Source organism: Alosa pseudoharengus, unplaced genomic scaffold (assembly GCF_046254945.1).
Source record: "Alosa pseudoharengus isolate Yale_2024_CS ecotype anadromous, Long Island Sound unplaced genomic scaffold, YU_APseudo_1.1 YU_APseudo_1.1_scf_9, whole genome shotgun sequence".
Lineage (NCBI taxonomy): Eukaryota > Metazoa > Chordata > Actinopteri > Clupeiformes > Clupeidae > Alosa > Alosa pseudoharengus.
In genome coordinates, this window is record NW_027468881.1 from 1,880,177 (window position 1) to 1,896,177 (window position 16,001).

Here is a 16,001-nt window from a genome sequence, read left to right on the forward strand (position 1 = left end):
ATGCACCACTTCTTTCCCCCCAAAATGTCCCTCACCTTCTGTATGCTATATTGCACAATACTGAATGCTCAGGTAAATAGTAAGTAGTGAACAAACTGTGTAAATCATTACTAATAAATGGCAGAAACAAACCAAATGCATGTAGCGGTAGACTGGCCTTTTGCTGTAGAGATTTTCCATTTACTACATACAGTAGGCACTCTGATTCCATGTATGGGGCACATATATATTATTCAGATGACACAAAAACAAGTAGACAAGACCTGTTTAGTTCAAAAGCTCATTTGCCACGGCAAGGCACAGATCAGGAGTGAGATGACGAGACAAGACAAGAGACAATGTTAGTATTTTTTTTCTTTTTGTTGTTTTTGTTTATGTTTTTTTGTTTTTTTTCTTAGCTGACAAAGACACACACATCACAAGGACATGAACACACAAAAAGGAACACATAGTGTACTGTATGTCCTAAATGATCAGGGAAGTAGATAGCAAATCAACAGTGTAAATCATTACTAATAAATGGCTGACATTTTTTTTTTATGTAGCAGGCCTTTTGCTGTAGAGATAATGACTCCCTATCCCTATCCATACAGGGCCGGCATTCCCATCATCTTGTGATAGACTATGCATGACCTAATGTGTGTGTGTGTGTGTGTGGGAGAGGGAGAGAGCGTGTCACCACCTCCACCATGCGAGCAGCATGGCCAGATCTGCCTCGCGCGCGCCGAGTGGAGAGAATTTGCGCAGCTCGGACTAGGCCTACTGTCATTCTCATTGCGACTCCCCACACTGCCACTACGTTCCCCCCTAACTGTCCTATGAGCACTTCGACCTCGTCTAACATACCCAGTGGCATTAGACAAAGGCTCCACCACGTTACTGTCGCCGCGATTGTGGAGAGGCACGTTCAGGAGACAGAAGCTAGCGCTATGGACATTATGCTACCTCCACTATGCTACCTCCAGCCTCGTTCGCCACACCACTAACACCCTGCTAACTTCCCGATGAACACTCCGAACCCGTGAAACATTATTCCCACCAGTGACATTGGGCAAACGATTCAACGTTTGAGCTTGGTGTAAGCTAAACTATGAAGTAAACTCTCACTTTGTCCAGCTGCATCATTGCAAGGCAGGGACGCATCTGAAGCCTCACTAAACAATTCACCGTCATTTTCTGAAGGCAGATATTCCCCTTCAGAATCAGGGTCCGCGAATAGAAGACCCAACACTTCATTTCAGGTAAACTTTGTTGATGCCATTAGACGATAATCTAATGCAAATACTCGCTGACGTTGACTATCGCTCTGACAAAGTGGCTCACACGCACACTAGCTCCGGTATTTCACGCACTGATTCAATGCTCTGTAGCTCAAAAGTTTTGTTTAAAGCATGACCTTTTTCGGACTCGGGGATGACGTATGACATGTCTGCCATCTAGTGGAGTGGAAGTCGAACGAAATATGACACCCTATTTGACTAAATCGGCCGTTTTATTCAGTACCGCATCTTGTCGACTATAGTCGCCTGTGGCGCCTAGAGGGTTAAGAGTAGACTGTTTAAAAGTTGAATGTAAATAGTTTAAAAGTTGTTGACAGACTAAAAGTTTAATGAATGTTGATATTCAAATAGTTTAATGGCTGTGTATATGTAGATATTTGACGATAACTAAAAGTCGGAATGGCTCTAATGTTTGCTAGCAGTTTTGTTAAAAATGCTAACTATGTTAGCAATGCTAACCATGCTACTTAGTTAACTTAGCTAATGTTTTCTAGCAGTTTTGCTAAAAATGCTAACTATGTTAGCAATGCTAACAAGCTAACCATGTTACTTAGCTAACGTTTTCTACCAGTTTTGTTAAACATGTTAACCATGCTACTTAGCTAACTTAGCTAATGTTTTCTAGCAGTTTTGCTAAAAATTTTCAAATGTTAACTATGTTAACAATGTTAACTAGCTACAGTGGGTAGGACTCATAGTTGATGACAAGTGTTGACATAGACCTCTCCAGAATAAGTCCCGCCTCCTAACTTCCGTATCCATCCAACCTTCGGTCGTCAAATGTCTATGCGAAATAACATGGCGTTTTGAAAGATCGTACCTGTCAAACTCTGTAGGTGACAAAGTAGAAAAAGCTGCTGGACAGATTGGCCTACACACTTCTGCCATCTAGTTTCCACTGGATTTTTAGATTTTCGGTGCCGTTTAAGTAGTATAGTCTAAAAAAATAATCTAATGAATTACATACTCTGTGATTAATTAATCTAAATTAATCGCATATATATTTTTTGCTGTGAAAGTATTTTAAATATTTAAATTCTAATGAATCATTGAATAATCAGCATTAGTGACATTAAAGTTCAAAAACTCTAGTATTATTTTCACTGTTCAAATAATTGCCATAATAATCTATGATATGACCTAATATGCTAAGGAAATAAATTCAAAAGTGCTATTTATTTTCAACACTTTATTTTTTATCAACACCATCAGGCCGTTTTTTAAAAGTAAATGTTCCAATCAATGATCCAGGCAGCACTAGGGCTGGGACAACGCGTCGACGTAATCGATGACGTCGACGCAAAAAATAAGTCGACGCAAAATATGAGCGTCGATTCATCAAGCATAACGTGTGCTGCTAAATATTTTTACATTTTACACCTTCAGTATTTTCCATACGTTGACTAATCTGTGGCTGGGCACCACGAAATCAAAACCGGCCACCACAAATTGATGTTCTATGTTGTAGGCCTACTATTTAAATTAAAGATAAGATAAAATAATTTCATTGAGCTGCACTTTTTACTCACACAGCTTTTCCTCGCCCCGCCCGCTCTCTCTCGTAATGAGCCCGCTTCTCCTCCTCTGCATGTGCATTTAACAAAATATTCACGATTGTTGAAGGATTGTTGTTGCCACATAGAAGCACTGCATAGAACACAGTGGGCTAAATTGCTATTAAATCCGCTTAGCATCGTGACCATGCTTGATTGGATTCCACCTGTGCCTAAATGAATTCACTGGACATTATCAGTGATTATAGAGACACACATCTCTTTATATAGGGTCTCACAGTTGATGTATGTCAAAGTGAAAACCAAGCCACGAGGTCGAGAGAATTATCCGTAGACAGGGCTGTGAAGACACAGATCTGGGGAAGGGTATAAGAAAATTTCTGCATCATTAGAACTACCTAAAATTTCTGCATCATTAGAACTACGGTAGCCTCCATCATTCTCAAATGGAAAAGTTTGGAACAACCAACAGTCTTCCTAGATCTGGCCGCTCAGCCTAACTGAGTAGTCCAGGACGAAGGGCCTTGGTTAGACAGGTAACCAAGGACCTAATGGTCACTATGAATGAGATATAGAGTTCCTTTGAGAAGATGAGAGTGAGACCTTTCACTTCGACCAAGTTTATGCTCTTACACAAAGGGGTTCATATGCAGTAAGCATTTGATTGTCACTATGCATTTTGTCATATTGGGTGTTTCCATAGGGCATTTTACAACACACATGAGCATACCTTGGCAAATAGTGGTCTAAAGTACTCATATTTTCATTCAATATTGATCTATTTTTGCACACAGCTTCAGAATACCTGGTGCTAGGGCGCTCAGTTGTGTTTCTAAGTCATATCAAGTGACCTAGAGGGCTGAAATGTGGTCAGTTCAGAGATGCTGGTAATCCGGCAGAAAGAAAAAACTATATTCTAGCCTCTGTAACTGTGTCAATACATCACACAGTTATTCTGATTGTTTCCAAAGAAACTACAGTGTCTCAGCTTTCCAAAGAGGTCAAACATTTGATAATAGGCCAAACTAGGTGGGAACAGTGGCCTTCGCTGTGCAATTTCTGGCAAAAAATTGAAATTGGTATTGTGAACCAATGCGTTAAAATATTATCCTTTCATTTTTTATTTTTTAATAAATGATTGGCAAAAAACAACAATTTTTACAAATTGATATCATATGCTTATTCTGAAATAAATACCATTGACATTTTTACTACAACTATCATAGTCAGAGAGATATACCTCCTCAAATTCATGTTGACACTTATAATCTATAATGCAAGTCAATGGGTGGATTATGGTCTATGGATAGACTGTACAGGAAATCACTTCCACACAAACGCCTATGGTCATTTCAGTTTACTTCCTGGTTGGTTTGATGGTCCAAAAATAATGATAAAACGTTTTGTGAGTCCCCCCCCCCCCCCCCCGATATTATACACTAATCGGCTTTCGGGTGAAATGTAATGGTTCAGTACAGAAATTTAGTAGTAGTGTATTTTCGCAATGTCTTCGACACATTATTGTTGCGGTAAAAAAATACATGTTTTTAAAATGACGATAATGTTGGTTCTACTTCATGGATCCGAAAACAACGTAGATTAGCATGATCCCTGAACCCTCCCCTTTTGATAGACACCAGCGGCACCTCCGGACAATGAGTGTAAGTCTGTTAAAGTTAGTAATTTCCCAAGGGTGCGGAGTTCTGACGGGTTAAAGTGTAACTCCGGAGTAAAAACAACTAAACCTAGAGTCTATTTACAGTAGTTAAATAGTGAAATAATATGCCCTTCTCACTTCCACGCTAACGAGTTTTGACTAAAAACGGTAAAATCGAACTTTCTCAAAACACATCCGAATGACATGACATGATTTTGATGTCAACTCAACGTATGTACTCCCAATCAGCCCTAAAGTGCATTTTACTCCGGATAATTCCTTTAACAATTTCAAACTTTTAATTGAAAGCAAAATTACGTTAATTGGTGGAGTTTTGAGCAATACTGTCTATTTGCATTATCACTGAATGGGCTTACAGTGATAGTGGGCTTAACAGGGCAAGGTGGCACATTGCGGGACAAGGTGTCGCAAGGTGCCACATTGCTATTTTATACCACTAACAATGCTCAAAATATAATTACACTTCTGTGGTAGTGTGGTGAGGGTTTCTACAGACAAACCGAAGTATTGTAAACTTTGAAAGTGTACAGAGAGATTATAACAAGACCTGTATCTGTAGGAAGAAAATTCCATGTCTTACGTTTAGCCAGATCTGCACAGTGTTGATTTGATCAAACATACTGATTTGACAATACCAGTCCAGGTGCTCTAGGTCTATGTGTGAACAAAATATAATTTGTGTCTGACACCCCCCTATTTAAACGCTCAACTACATTTGAAATCTGGTGCTAATGACATGGGCATTTTCCAGAGGTCATTTATGAAAGAAACAAAACAGCTTCTGAGGTTATAAACTCTGATTGCTTATAGTCCTGACCTAAATTACTGCTGATACGTTATTAAATGTCCTGTCTCACCTCTCTCATTCTCAGGTACATAGATAAATCTTTGGAAGAGCTGGATGAAGAGGTAGAATATGACATTGACGAGGAGGATTATATCTGGCTGGATATCATGAATGACAAACGTCGTAGTGATGGGGTGACACCCATCCCTCAGGAAGTCTTTGAATATTTGATGGACAGGCTGGAAAAAGAGTCCTACTTTGAAAGTCATAATAAGGTGAGAAACATTATATGAATGGACCATTGAAGATATTTTTTAACTAAAGCGAGTAGTGCTGCCGAGATTAGTCTACGTAATCAACCATGAATATTAGTTGACGGATTTTTTTTTAGTGGACGTGTCGTTTTACTATTGACCGCCTATTGACCGCCTGCTTTTCAGCTTTATTAGGCAGAGCTAAGCGATGGGAGCTAAGTAGTAGGCTAGTCGTCAACACCAGGGACGGACTGCTAGTGGTATAGTATAGCCTACTGGAAATGCAGATACTTATGCTCAGATTGTTAATACATAATGTTTTTGAAGTTTACTTAAAGAGCTTCTAACAAAAGTAGGCTGATATTGATGTGAAGGTTAAGGTGAAAGCCCTTTTAAGTTATTTATTGTTAACATTTGTAATTTTTTATTTGGTAACATTTAAGTTATTTTTATTGTTTATGGCACAGGTGACATTTTATGTTTTGGGCCTTCAGTTGAGTTCAAAATAAAATGGACACAACGAAATAACAAACACTTGATTGTTTTTAAATTAGTCGTTTAGATTAGTCCACTAATCGAAAAATTAGTCGAAAGATTAGTCGTTAGTGGCAGCACCAAAAGTGAGTGAAGCGTTGTCTCACAGCTTTGCAAACACCACGTGGAGCACTCTGACTGGGAAGGGCTAGTTAGGGTGTAACAATGCACTAACAATGGCACAATTAAAATGGGGTGGGGGTAGGACGGTGGCTATACACATATTGTTAAGATAAGAAAAAATAATTAGGGAATTAGGGCTAGTATTACATGCTGTGCAGTGTAATGTGTGCCTATGCTTTTCTACTGGCTGATGCCCTGATTGAAATGAAGCCCATTTCTCTTGCAAGCCAAGTTAAGTAAACCTCACTCTTGAAACCTTAAGAGATGATGTTAAGAAATGCTGGGACCCATGAGTTTTAGCTCTATTGTTAGCATGCTTGCCTTCCAATCTGATGGTGCTACACTACAGGTTGCTGGTTTGGAAAAGGGCAGGTAGAGTGGGGTGCTTCAGGTTACACTCACAGCCCTAAATAAACATTTCTATTGAACTGTTATTTTTTTACATTTACTATTTCATTGTAGACTTGGCATATTTCTACTGTCAAAATTGATTTATTACATACAGTGTATATATATATATATATATATATATGTGTGTGTATATCTTATTATGTTGAGCAAGCCCTAGTATTTGATTTTTCATATGCTGGTCTGTACTTTTTAAACTGCTCTTGTCATTTCAGTGCATATTGTCTTGATGATGAGGGTGACATTGCAATGTTTATGTCTCTTGTCTCTTGTCATTTCTGTTCACCTTGAAGGGAGATCCCAGTTCACTGATTGACGAGGACGCTGTTTGCTGTATCTGCAATGATGGAGAATGCCAGAACAGTAATGTCATACTGTTCTGTGACATGTGCAACCTGGCAGTACATCAGGAGTGCTATGGTGTGCCTTACATTCCTGAAGGCCAATGGCTGTGTCGTCGTTGTCTGCAGTCACCCTCCCGAGCTGTGGATTGTGCACTCTGCCCAAACAAGGGAGGTGCCTTCAAGCAGACAGATGATTCTCGATGGGCTCACGTTGTCTGTGCACTATGGATCCCAGAGGTGTGTCTGTGTGTGTTTTTGTGCATCTCTGTAGAGTCCAGTGTCAGTCACTAAGGAAAATAAGTCTTTAATTTCTAGGAATTCCTCTAATTTAAAATGTCAGTGTTCCCAACTGAGGGCATTATTTTCTTTGTACTAGCAACATGCTGCTATATCATAATCATCCGTAAAAAAATGGCATGTGTTTTGATTTCATGGAGTTAAATTCCCATTAATAATAGACTATAGGCCACATGTATCAGTCATTTGTCGTAGTAATGTTTGAATGTCATGCATATAGCCTACGTTAAATAGCTTATTGAATCTGAAATGTTCAGTTTCACTCTAGATTCAGTTTTTGTAGACCCACTCTGGATTATCTTCAGATAAAAGGTGGCCCTCAGACTACTTCTTAATTTAATAGGGCCTACTCCATCATGATAAGACTAAGGCTTACGTTGTATTTTTTTTCTTTAATGAGCTATATCTCAGGCCTACATAGCTTTAGTTTTGCACTGTGTGCTTCATAAACGTATGGGGAAGATCACACGATAACGGAGTTACACTCCCACTAGATTTTTTGGTGCCACTCAACAATTAATGAACCAAAATTTAAGAAATATATGTCAGTTTTTATGTGCCTACATGCAGGGTGCGATTTGTAGGGGGGGATGGTGAGGATTTCCCCCCTCTGGTTTTCCTATCCCTACCTCTGCTAAATTATTTTTATCGTCGGGGGGGACGACATTTATCCCCCTCTGCCCCTCATATTGATTAATGCTACTTCATATAAGTAAAGCGCTGCAACGTGAGAACAGTCTAGTAGGCTAGCCTACATAATAATCTGACATCAGAAACGCACCGTCACCATTCCTATTGTTAAAACAAGATTTAATTGTGTAAATTGTTCCCAAAATGATGATGCGTTCATTAGTTATATATTTTATCATAATGAAAGGGAAAAAAACACAAAGTAGATGTACCACATAACGGTACAAAATACGACCGGCGCTCAGTCCAGCACATTCTCTCCATAAAAATAGATCACGCCTGTCAATTTGTCTCTATCCTCTACTCTTGCAACTAATGCTATGTGTACAGTATGCAAGTGTGTGTGTGTGGGGGGGGTGTATGGTGTTAATGGTGTATGGGTGAAAGGAGGGGCAGGGTGTATCCGTGTGGGTGTGTAATAGGGGGGGGGGTGTACCTGTGTGTGGGTGTGTGTGCGTGTGCGTAGGGGGGGGGGGGGTTTGTATGTAATGGTATGTGTATGTGTAGGGGGACTTATGTATGTGGTATGGGGTAATGGGTGTGTGTCTGGGGGGGGGGGGGTAATGGTGTTTTTGTGTGTGGGGGGGGTGCCTGTGTGAGTGAGTGAGTACTGTGTGCGTGTCACCATCACCTACCGGCAACCACAATACACAAAAAGAGTTATTAGCATATAAACTAAAATGCCAATGGTTCCACAGTTTCGAAGTGAATCTTACCGCACTCATTGCAGGTGTTGCAATTATGCTGTTGAATGACTCCGTCTATGCATCTGTACATGCAATTTCTGAGTACAGCAGTACAGGTGGATACGTCAACACTAGGGGCGGACTGGGACCAAAAATCGGCCCTGGCATATTTGGCCCAAGCGGCCCTCAAATCGGTCGGGCACACCTAATTAAATACAAAATCTTTGCATTACCCTTAAATATGCATATATTTTCAACTGTCATGGAGCACTGAAAGTGATGTAGGCCTCATTGGTTATCTCTCTTACTGATCAGAGGTAGGCATGGAGCATCTCCATATTCAAGTAGGCTAACAAGCAATTATTAAAGAAGAGTTTCTGCTTGAATTCAAAGTATCATTTCAAATTATTCAATAGGCTACAATTGACAGCAGCACCAAAAATTACTGAAGCCTATGTGTAGAGTTAAATTACCCAGATTGTCTTAGACATTAATGTAAATTATACCAGTTATCACTGTAGGACAACTGAAAGAACACAACAGGGCTGTTGCTGGAAATATTTTATTCCTATACTAGCTACCTACATTGCTGTTACATTTTGGAACAGTACAGCTACATTAACTAATTATCTTTAGGTGTCTTCCAGTAGCCTATCGTATAGGTTATATACTGTAGCTTAGTTGGCTTGTGCATGACGTGATGTTTTGTAACCTACATTTCCGTCAGTCTACAGTCTTTTAGCCCTTCTTTACCATGATAACCCTTCCAAGATAGAACCCTTCTCTACTTTGAGAGACCAACCACCACTCATGCCATCGATGTTGAATTTTGGGCGTCTGACGGAAACTGATCAATCTGACCAACAATTAACGTCGATTTGACACTATTTTGCTGTCTGGGTTTGCATTCATTCATTCATTCATTTAGAAAATTTAAGTTGCGCTATTTGTTATCATAATCACAGCACGGCCTTACTATGTTATCATTAGGCTACCATATCATTACATTATCGCAAATAATAAGTCATCATAATCATCATAGTCAGCATGGCATGCATGTCACAGCCTACCTGCTCCACCACTGAGTTCTTATCATGTAGCCTCAACTAGGCTCGCACTCTCCAACTGCTCACTGTCCCTTGCTCTGTATGCTTGCTTACATCCTCGTTCAAACTCAACGAACTTCAACATGTTGCTGACATATGCTAGCCTACTTGCAATATTGTATTTTTGAAGCTTCTACATTGGTGTTAATTTTGCACAATTTTCTATACCGGCACCCGCAGCAATTTCGTGTAGGCAACTTCGATTAACTTCTGATGCGCTCACAGAATCCTGGCTCTGAGCCAAAATGGGAGGGGTGGGGCCTGACGTGAGCTGTTATTGGATCAGTCCAGTGTCAATATTGAAATGTAACCAATGGGCCGCTGATTGTCCTTCCTTTGGGCCAATCGTTGGCCAAAATAATTAAATTATATATCCTATTCTATCGGCCCAAAAGGTGCGTCGGCCCACCGGGAAAATGCCCGGTATGCCAGATGGCCAGTCCGCCCATGGTCAACACAAACATTTGGCTTGCGCTGCTCCATTGTGGCATTTTAAGCAGCAGCCTCATGCCATCATTATATGCCACATTGAGTTTCTGCATACTGCTTTTTTTATAGCAACGCCACAAGTGGGCAGTATACATTGGGGTTAGTGTGGTTTTCACAGACAATGAACACTAAATTTGCAATTCAGCATAGCTCGTGCATACATCATACAGTACTGTCTGTGAATGTCCCCATCATCAGACAGGTCATCAGTAAAAGTATTACAAAGTCTTAGGGTTGGGTATCGTTTGGGTTTTATCCGATACCGGTGCTAAATCGATACTTTTAAAACGGTGCCGGTGCCGAAACGGTGCCTGAACCGGTCCTTTGTTTTTAAAATGTTTTAAATTAAAATGGTCTAAAGCAGGGGTCGGCAACCCGCGGCTCCGGAGCCGCATGCGGCTCTTTGATCCCTCTGATGCGGCTCAGCTCTTGAAAATAATTAATGAGTATTTAATTAAAATGTATTATTTTAGTTCGATCATTTTCAAAATGTAATATTCTAGGTCTATCTGAGTAATTTAGCCTAAGCCTATATAACTTTCCACCTCACTTGACTCCGTAACCGTAGCCTGCACAATATTGTTAAATTTGCAGTTCGTTGTCATGTCAATATCAAACAAAATCACAGATTTCCCTCCATTTCAGTCAAGGAGATCACTTTAATTGTTATTGTTGATGTGTGCGCTTGCTGTAGGCTAGATAAGGAAAATGTCAAAAAGGAAACGTCAGCGACCACAGCTTGCGAGCGCAAACACAAGGCTGAAATGGGTAAGTTTCCATCCGAAGACTGATTCTGAAAACGCGAAATGCTGCCCGTTATATATCGCACACTGCAACGAGTTAGTATTGCTGTGTTAACCCTGTTCGGTTCCACTTGCTTGTGAGAAAAATTTAAATAGTAAATAGTGTTAATTTCTTCAGACGAGACGAGAGGAAATATGTTCGTCAACGACCTTTTTTTTCATGACTAAGGCGAGACGACGACAAGACGACACTAATGTCCTGAAACACTCACTAAGACTATCTTAAGATGCATTATTGTTGACGAAAAAAGACGAGACTAAAATGTTTTGCATGAAATAAAAACTAAGATAAAATCTCTCTTCATTTTCGTCTACAAAATGAGAAGACAGAATATCTAGCTGTTACGTTTTCAAAATATTCCGAATGAGTTCATGCTCCTGTAGGCTAGTCTACGTGCTGTTGCTGCAACCCTGTGGCTGCAACACGAAACTATATGGAACAAGAACACAGAGTTAAGCTAACTACCTAAGCTTTATGCCACAATGCTACATACCCAGAAGTTGAAGCTTCTCTCATACAAATTAACATCCCCCACAATTTCCATACGAAAATGTTCAGCATGTAATGTCAACTATTTAACTAGTTACACTGATGATGCAAAGTTTGCTAGCAAGTAAGCTAATATGGAAAGTTCGCTAGCAAGTTAGCTATGGCTAGATGGAGAGTTTGTTTGGGCAATGTGTTGCGTTTGGGCGCATATCGCCATCTAGCGTGGCGGAGTAAAACATTAATACTTGGGTCTACGACAGTGTTTCTCAAACTTTTTCAGACGAAGGGCCACTTAACTAATCCTAGCTAAGAAATAAAAAAAAAGATTAGACCTACTTCAACAGTATATTAGTCTACACAATAGGCCTACTCACTGAACCACCTTGCTTATTGTCTTTGCACTTTGCTTATTGTGTCAGAGGATTCATATGATTTAAACTGGCATATCTTACATAGACAGTGTTGCAGAACTGTTTGGATTTACATACAAGTTGGTTCAATATTGCAAACAACTCTAACAAATCTATATTATATTTTACCACGTCTGCTTGCGGACCACTTGGAATAGCTTGCGGACCACCAGTAGTCCCCGGACCACACTTTGAGAAACACTGGTCTATGAATATCATGACAGTGGTCCAGTCAAATCTTTTACTGTCTATGGTCAAATCCCAGCCGAGCTATAACTGTAGCTTGACTTACCTGTGCATGTAAACATACTGTAGTGACTGACAAAAAATCAGAGTAATTATAACAGACGAGTAGCTCTGTGGACACACAATATTGTTGGAAAATTGAAATGTGTGAAACACTATTTGACTCAAATGGTAATCAGAAATAATTTGTTTTCTTTAGTTTTCTTTTGACTAAAACTAGACTAAAATGACAAGACTTTTAATCGACTAAAACTTGACTAACAAAAAGGATATTTGAATGACTAAATATGACAAAGACTAAAAAGGACATTTCGTCCTAAGACTAAGACTAAGACTAAATTAAAAATAGGTGACAAAATTAACACTAGAAGCAAGAACGCATAGAAGACGACTAGCTAAATTACTATTAAATCCGCTTAGCATCATTAGCATGCTGCACATATTTGTTTAAAACTCTTGCATTCAAGTTGACTGATCATCTCAATACCAACGTTTCCCAAAAGAGCCTGTCCCAAGGAGAACAAGTAGCCTATTACCTTAAAACTTAAACACACATGGGGAAACTGAACCGACCAATCAGTAGACTATGATAAGCTAGCCAACTGTACTTTGTTTACAATATGTCCAGGCTTCAACCAGACAGCTGAATTAAAGAGGTAGAGTTGTAATAAAAATAGTAGGCCTAGGCCATAGGCTGTTCTGCATAAAGTGTGCTGTCATAAATATCAGACATTCAGTAAAATCGTTTTATATCAGGATATAAAGTAATACAGATATATTATACTATATATTATATCGTAATCCTCTGGTGTTCTACGGTAGGCTATTACAATGTTATTTAATAAAATGTCTAGCCCCCCCCCCCCCAAAAAAAATAAAATAAAAAATAAAATAAATAAAAATCGAGGTTCGTATCTAACCGTGGGTCAAAAATCGTGATACAAACCGAATCGTGAGGTTGGTGTATCATTACAGCCCTAGTCATTACTCATGCACGAGCTTGATCGAAGTGACCACCTTAATGCCAAATGATGCCAAAAACCTCCCCTATGACGATAAGTGACAGGTGACAGGTCTTTGCTGGTGAGAATGCATGCGCTACACAAGTACCGCAAAGGATGGAAGATTATGAATAAATAGCCTAAATGAATAAAGAGTAAGACTGTAACAATCAGCCTTTTCAAAAATGACTATTACTAATAAACACGGGTGTTATCCTGATCCTCCTACTGGATTATGTTTAAGTTATCAGAAAAAACAAGAAGTACTGACAATGCAATTTAAGTTTCAAGAATATATTTGCACACACTTGTAGCAGTTTTCAAACCCTTTAGTTCACCCTCATTAAGTACAACTCAGTCTATTAATCCCCAAAGTGATGAGGCGCTTTATCGTTTATGCGTAGTACCAACGCACCCGACAACTGATTGTATGCACAAACGAGCGCACTTATGCTCATAGGTTCAGCCAAAGTCACTTCACCTGAAAAATAACAATCCAATGAATCCACAGAAAAAAACAACGAAAAAATCACCACGACCCAGTCTTTATAATCAACAAACCAAGAAGGAAGTAATCCACAACGAAGAATCCACAAGAAAAGAAAAGCACGTTGTGTCCGCGACACAACCTCAGCAACCCAAAAATAGATTAGCCTTACCGGTTTCCAACGCGGCAACGATCGCATTATGTCCTTTGTCGTCCGTTAAAAAGGTGTGGCTTTTAGCTATTTCCACAATTAGCTTTATGTTCCAGTCGGCCGATATCTCAGGTCTCGCCTAGACTCCCCGAGCATTTTGCGCCCTTCTTTCCTCTTCTCGTACCCCATTTAAAGTCATTCAAAAGTTCCCGCATCCGCTGATAGGTGCGTCAGCTGACGCGTTAGACAATCAGCTGACGGGTTTGACAGCCAACTGACAGGTACGTCAGCTGATGGGTTTGACAGCCAGCTGATAAGTGTGTCATCTGACGCATTAGACAATCAGTTGACAGGTTTGGCAGACCCCCACCCCATGTAAACCAAAGAAAACAGACAGGAAAACGAACAATGTGGAAAACACTTATCACCTGGTTACTAATTATTGTCTGACCAGGTTTATTAGTGAATCCTATATAAATTATGTGGCGGTGCTACAAGACAAAGCAAATAGCCTAGTAGCATAATGAAATACACTACGTATTGATGCAGTATCTTTGCAACATGTTTTAAATGAATCTGTATGAAGACACATAGCCTACATTTGTAAAGGAGAAACAAATTCATTTGATTTACAATGAAATAGGGATGTCACGAGAAGAGATTTTGGTGGTACGATAATTGTCTGAAGAATAATCACGATTTTACGATTATTATGATTAGTAAACATGTGCATTTAACAAAATATTCATGATTGTTGAAGGATTGTTGTTGCCACATAGAAGCACTGCATACAACAGGCTAAATTGCTATTAAATCCGCTTAGCATCGTGACCATGCTGCGCAAATTTGTTCAAAACTGCTGCATTAAAGTTAACTCTGCTAAGGTCTTATCACAACATAGTACATTGAGGAGACTAAACTAAGTTAAGTTATGCAATCAAGCAGTATCTCAAAGCTAACGTTAGAACACTGTTTGGATGTCAAGTTTAGCATGCTTACTTACAGCTGCTTGTCAATTTCGTTACTCATGCAGGGCTCATTTTATTGACTCTGATGTTTGCAAAATCCTGATGTAAACGGAAAAGTGTTTACCAAGACTCAAAAAGTGCTTGTCCCAAGGAGAAGTACGAACCGTTATTTTAACTAGGTAACTAGGTTATGAATTGCATCCACGCATCAGCAGCCTTTTAACTGCGTTATTAGGATTCCCTCACAAACGCGTAATGTGGAGATAATCGATAATCGAATTGAATCGAAATCGAATCGGACTGAAAAAATGAATCGTTAGATTAATCGATGCATCGAAAAAATAATCGCTAGATTAATCGTTTAAAAAATAATCGTTTATCCCACCACTACAGGGGTATGAATCATTTTGTTCTTAAATGTACATACATACAGTGCCACTGAAGTAGGCTATCCTGGTTGTAACCTGTTCAGTTTGGCCTATAGAAGGAAAAAAAAAATCGGTGCGAATGGGTACAAAAAGTTGGTATTAAATTTAAATTCAAAGTCGTATTAAAGAAGTCTTAAAAAGTCTTACATTTAAGTTGGAGGATCCTGGAGGTACCCTGAATAAAGTGTATGCAAGTTATGAATGCTCTGAAGACTTTTGTAGAGGTTACATGAAACATTTTCCTCTGTCTGTTATAGGTATGCTTTGCCAACACAGTCTTTCTGGAGCCCATAGACAGCATCGAGCATATCCCACCTGCACGCTGGAAGCTTACCTGCTACATTTGCAAACAGCGTGGTTCTGGTGCATGCATTCAATGCCACAAAGCCAACTGTTACACTGCCTTTCACGTGACATGTGCCCAGCAGGCAGGTCTTTACATGAAGATGGAGCCAGTGCGGGAGACGGGAGCTAATGGAACCTCTTTTAGTGTCCGAAAGACAGCATATTGTGATATTCATACACCGCCTGGTACAGCCAGGCCAGTAGGAGGAAATTTGGGTACTGGGAGCCTTGGATCATCCAACAGCGAAGGAGGAGAGGGGGATGAAGATGATGAACTTATTGTAACTGGAGAGGAGGAAGGTAAAGGTGGGTGGAGCTCTGAACGGGCAAAGAGAGCAAAGGCCAAGTCGAGACTGAAGATGAAAAGAGCAAGGAAAATTCTGGCGGAGAAGCGAGCAGCTGCTCCGGTGGTGTCAGTTCCATGCATCCCTCCACACAGGTGCTTATCCTTACACTGTAAACCATCTCACACACAATCTTGT

The 16,001-nt window shown here is 39.8% G+C and overlaps 1 protein-coding gene across 4 annotated transcripts in view; it reads left to right on the top strand.

The window, feature by feature from the left end:
- Window positions 1-16,001, top strand: part of brpf1 (bromodomain and PHD finger containing, 1) — a 137,517-nt gene that overhangs the window by 50,022 nt on the left and 71,494 nt on the right. For all 4 annotated transcript variants that reach the window (XM_076277436.1, XM_076277434.1, XM_076277437.1 and 1 more), the window contains 3 exons: window positions 5,345-5,534; window positions 6,872-7,159; window positions 15,432-15,958. In XM_076277436.1, the coding sequence (XP_076133551.1) occupies window positions 5,345-5,534; window positions 6,872-7,159; window positions 15,432-15,958 (1,005 nt within the window). The remainder of the gene's footprint in view (window positions 1-5,344; window positions 5,535-6,871; window positions 7,160-15,431; window positions 15,959-16,001) is intronic.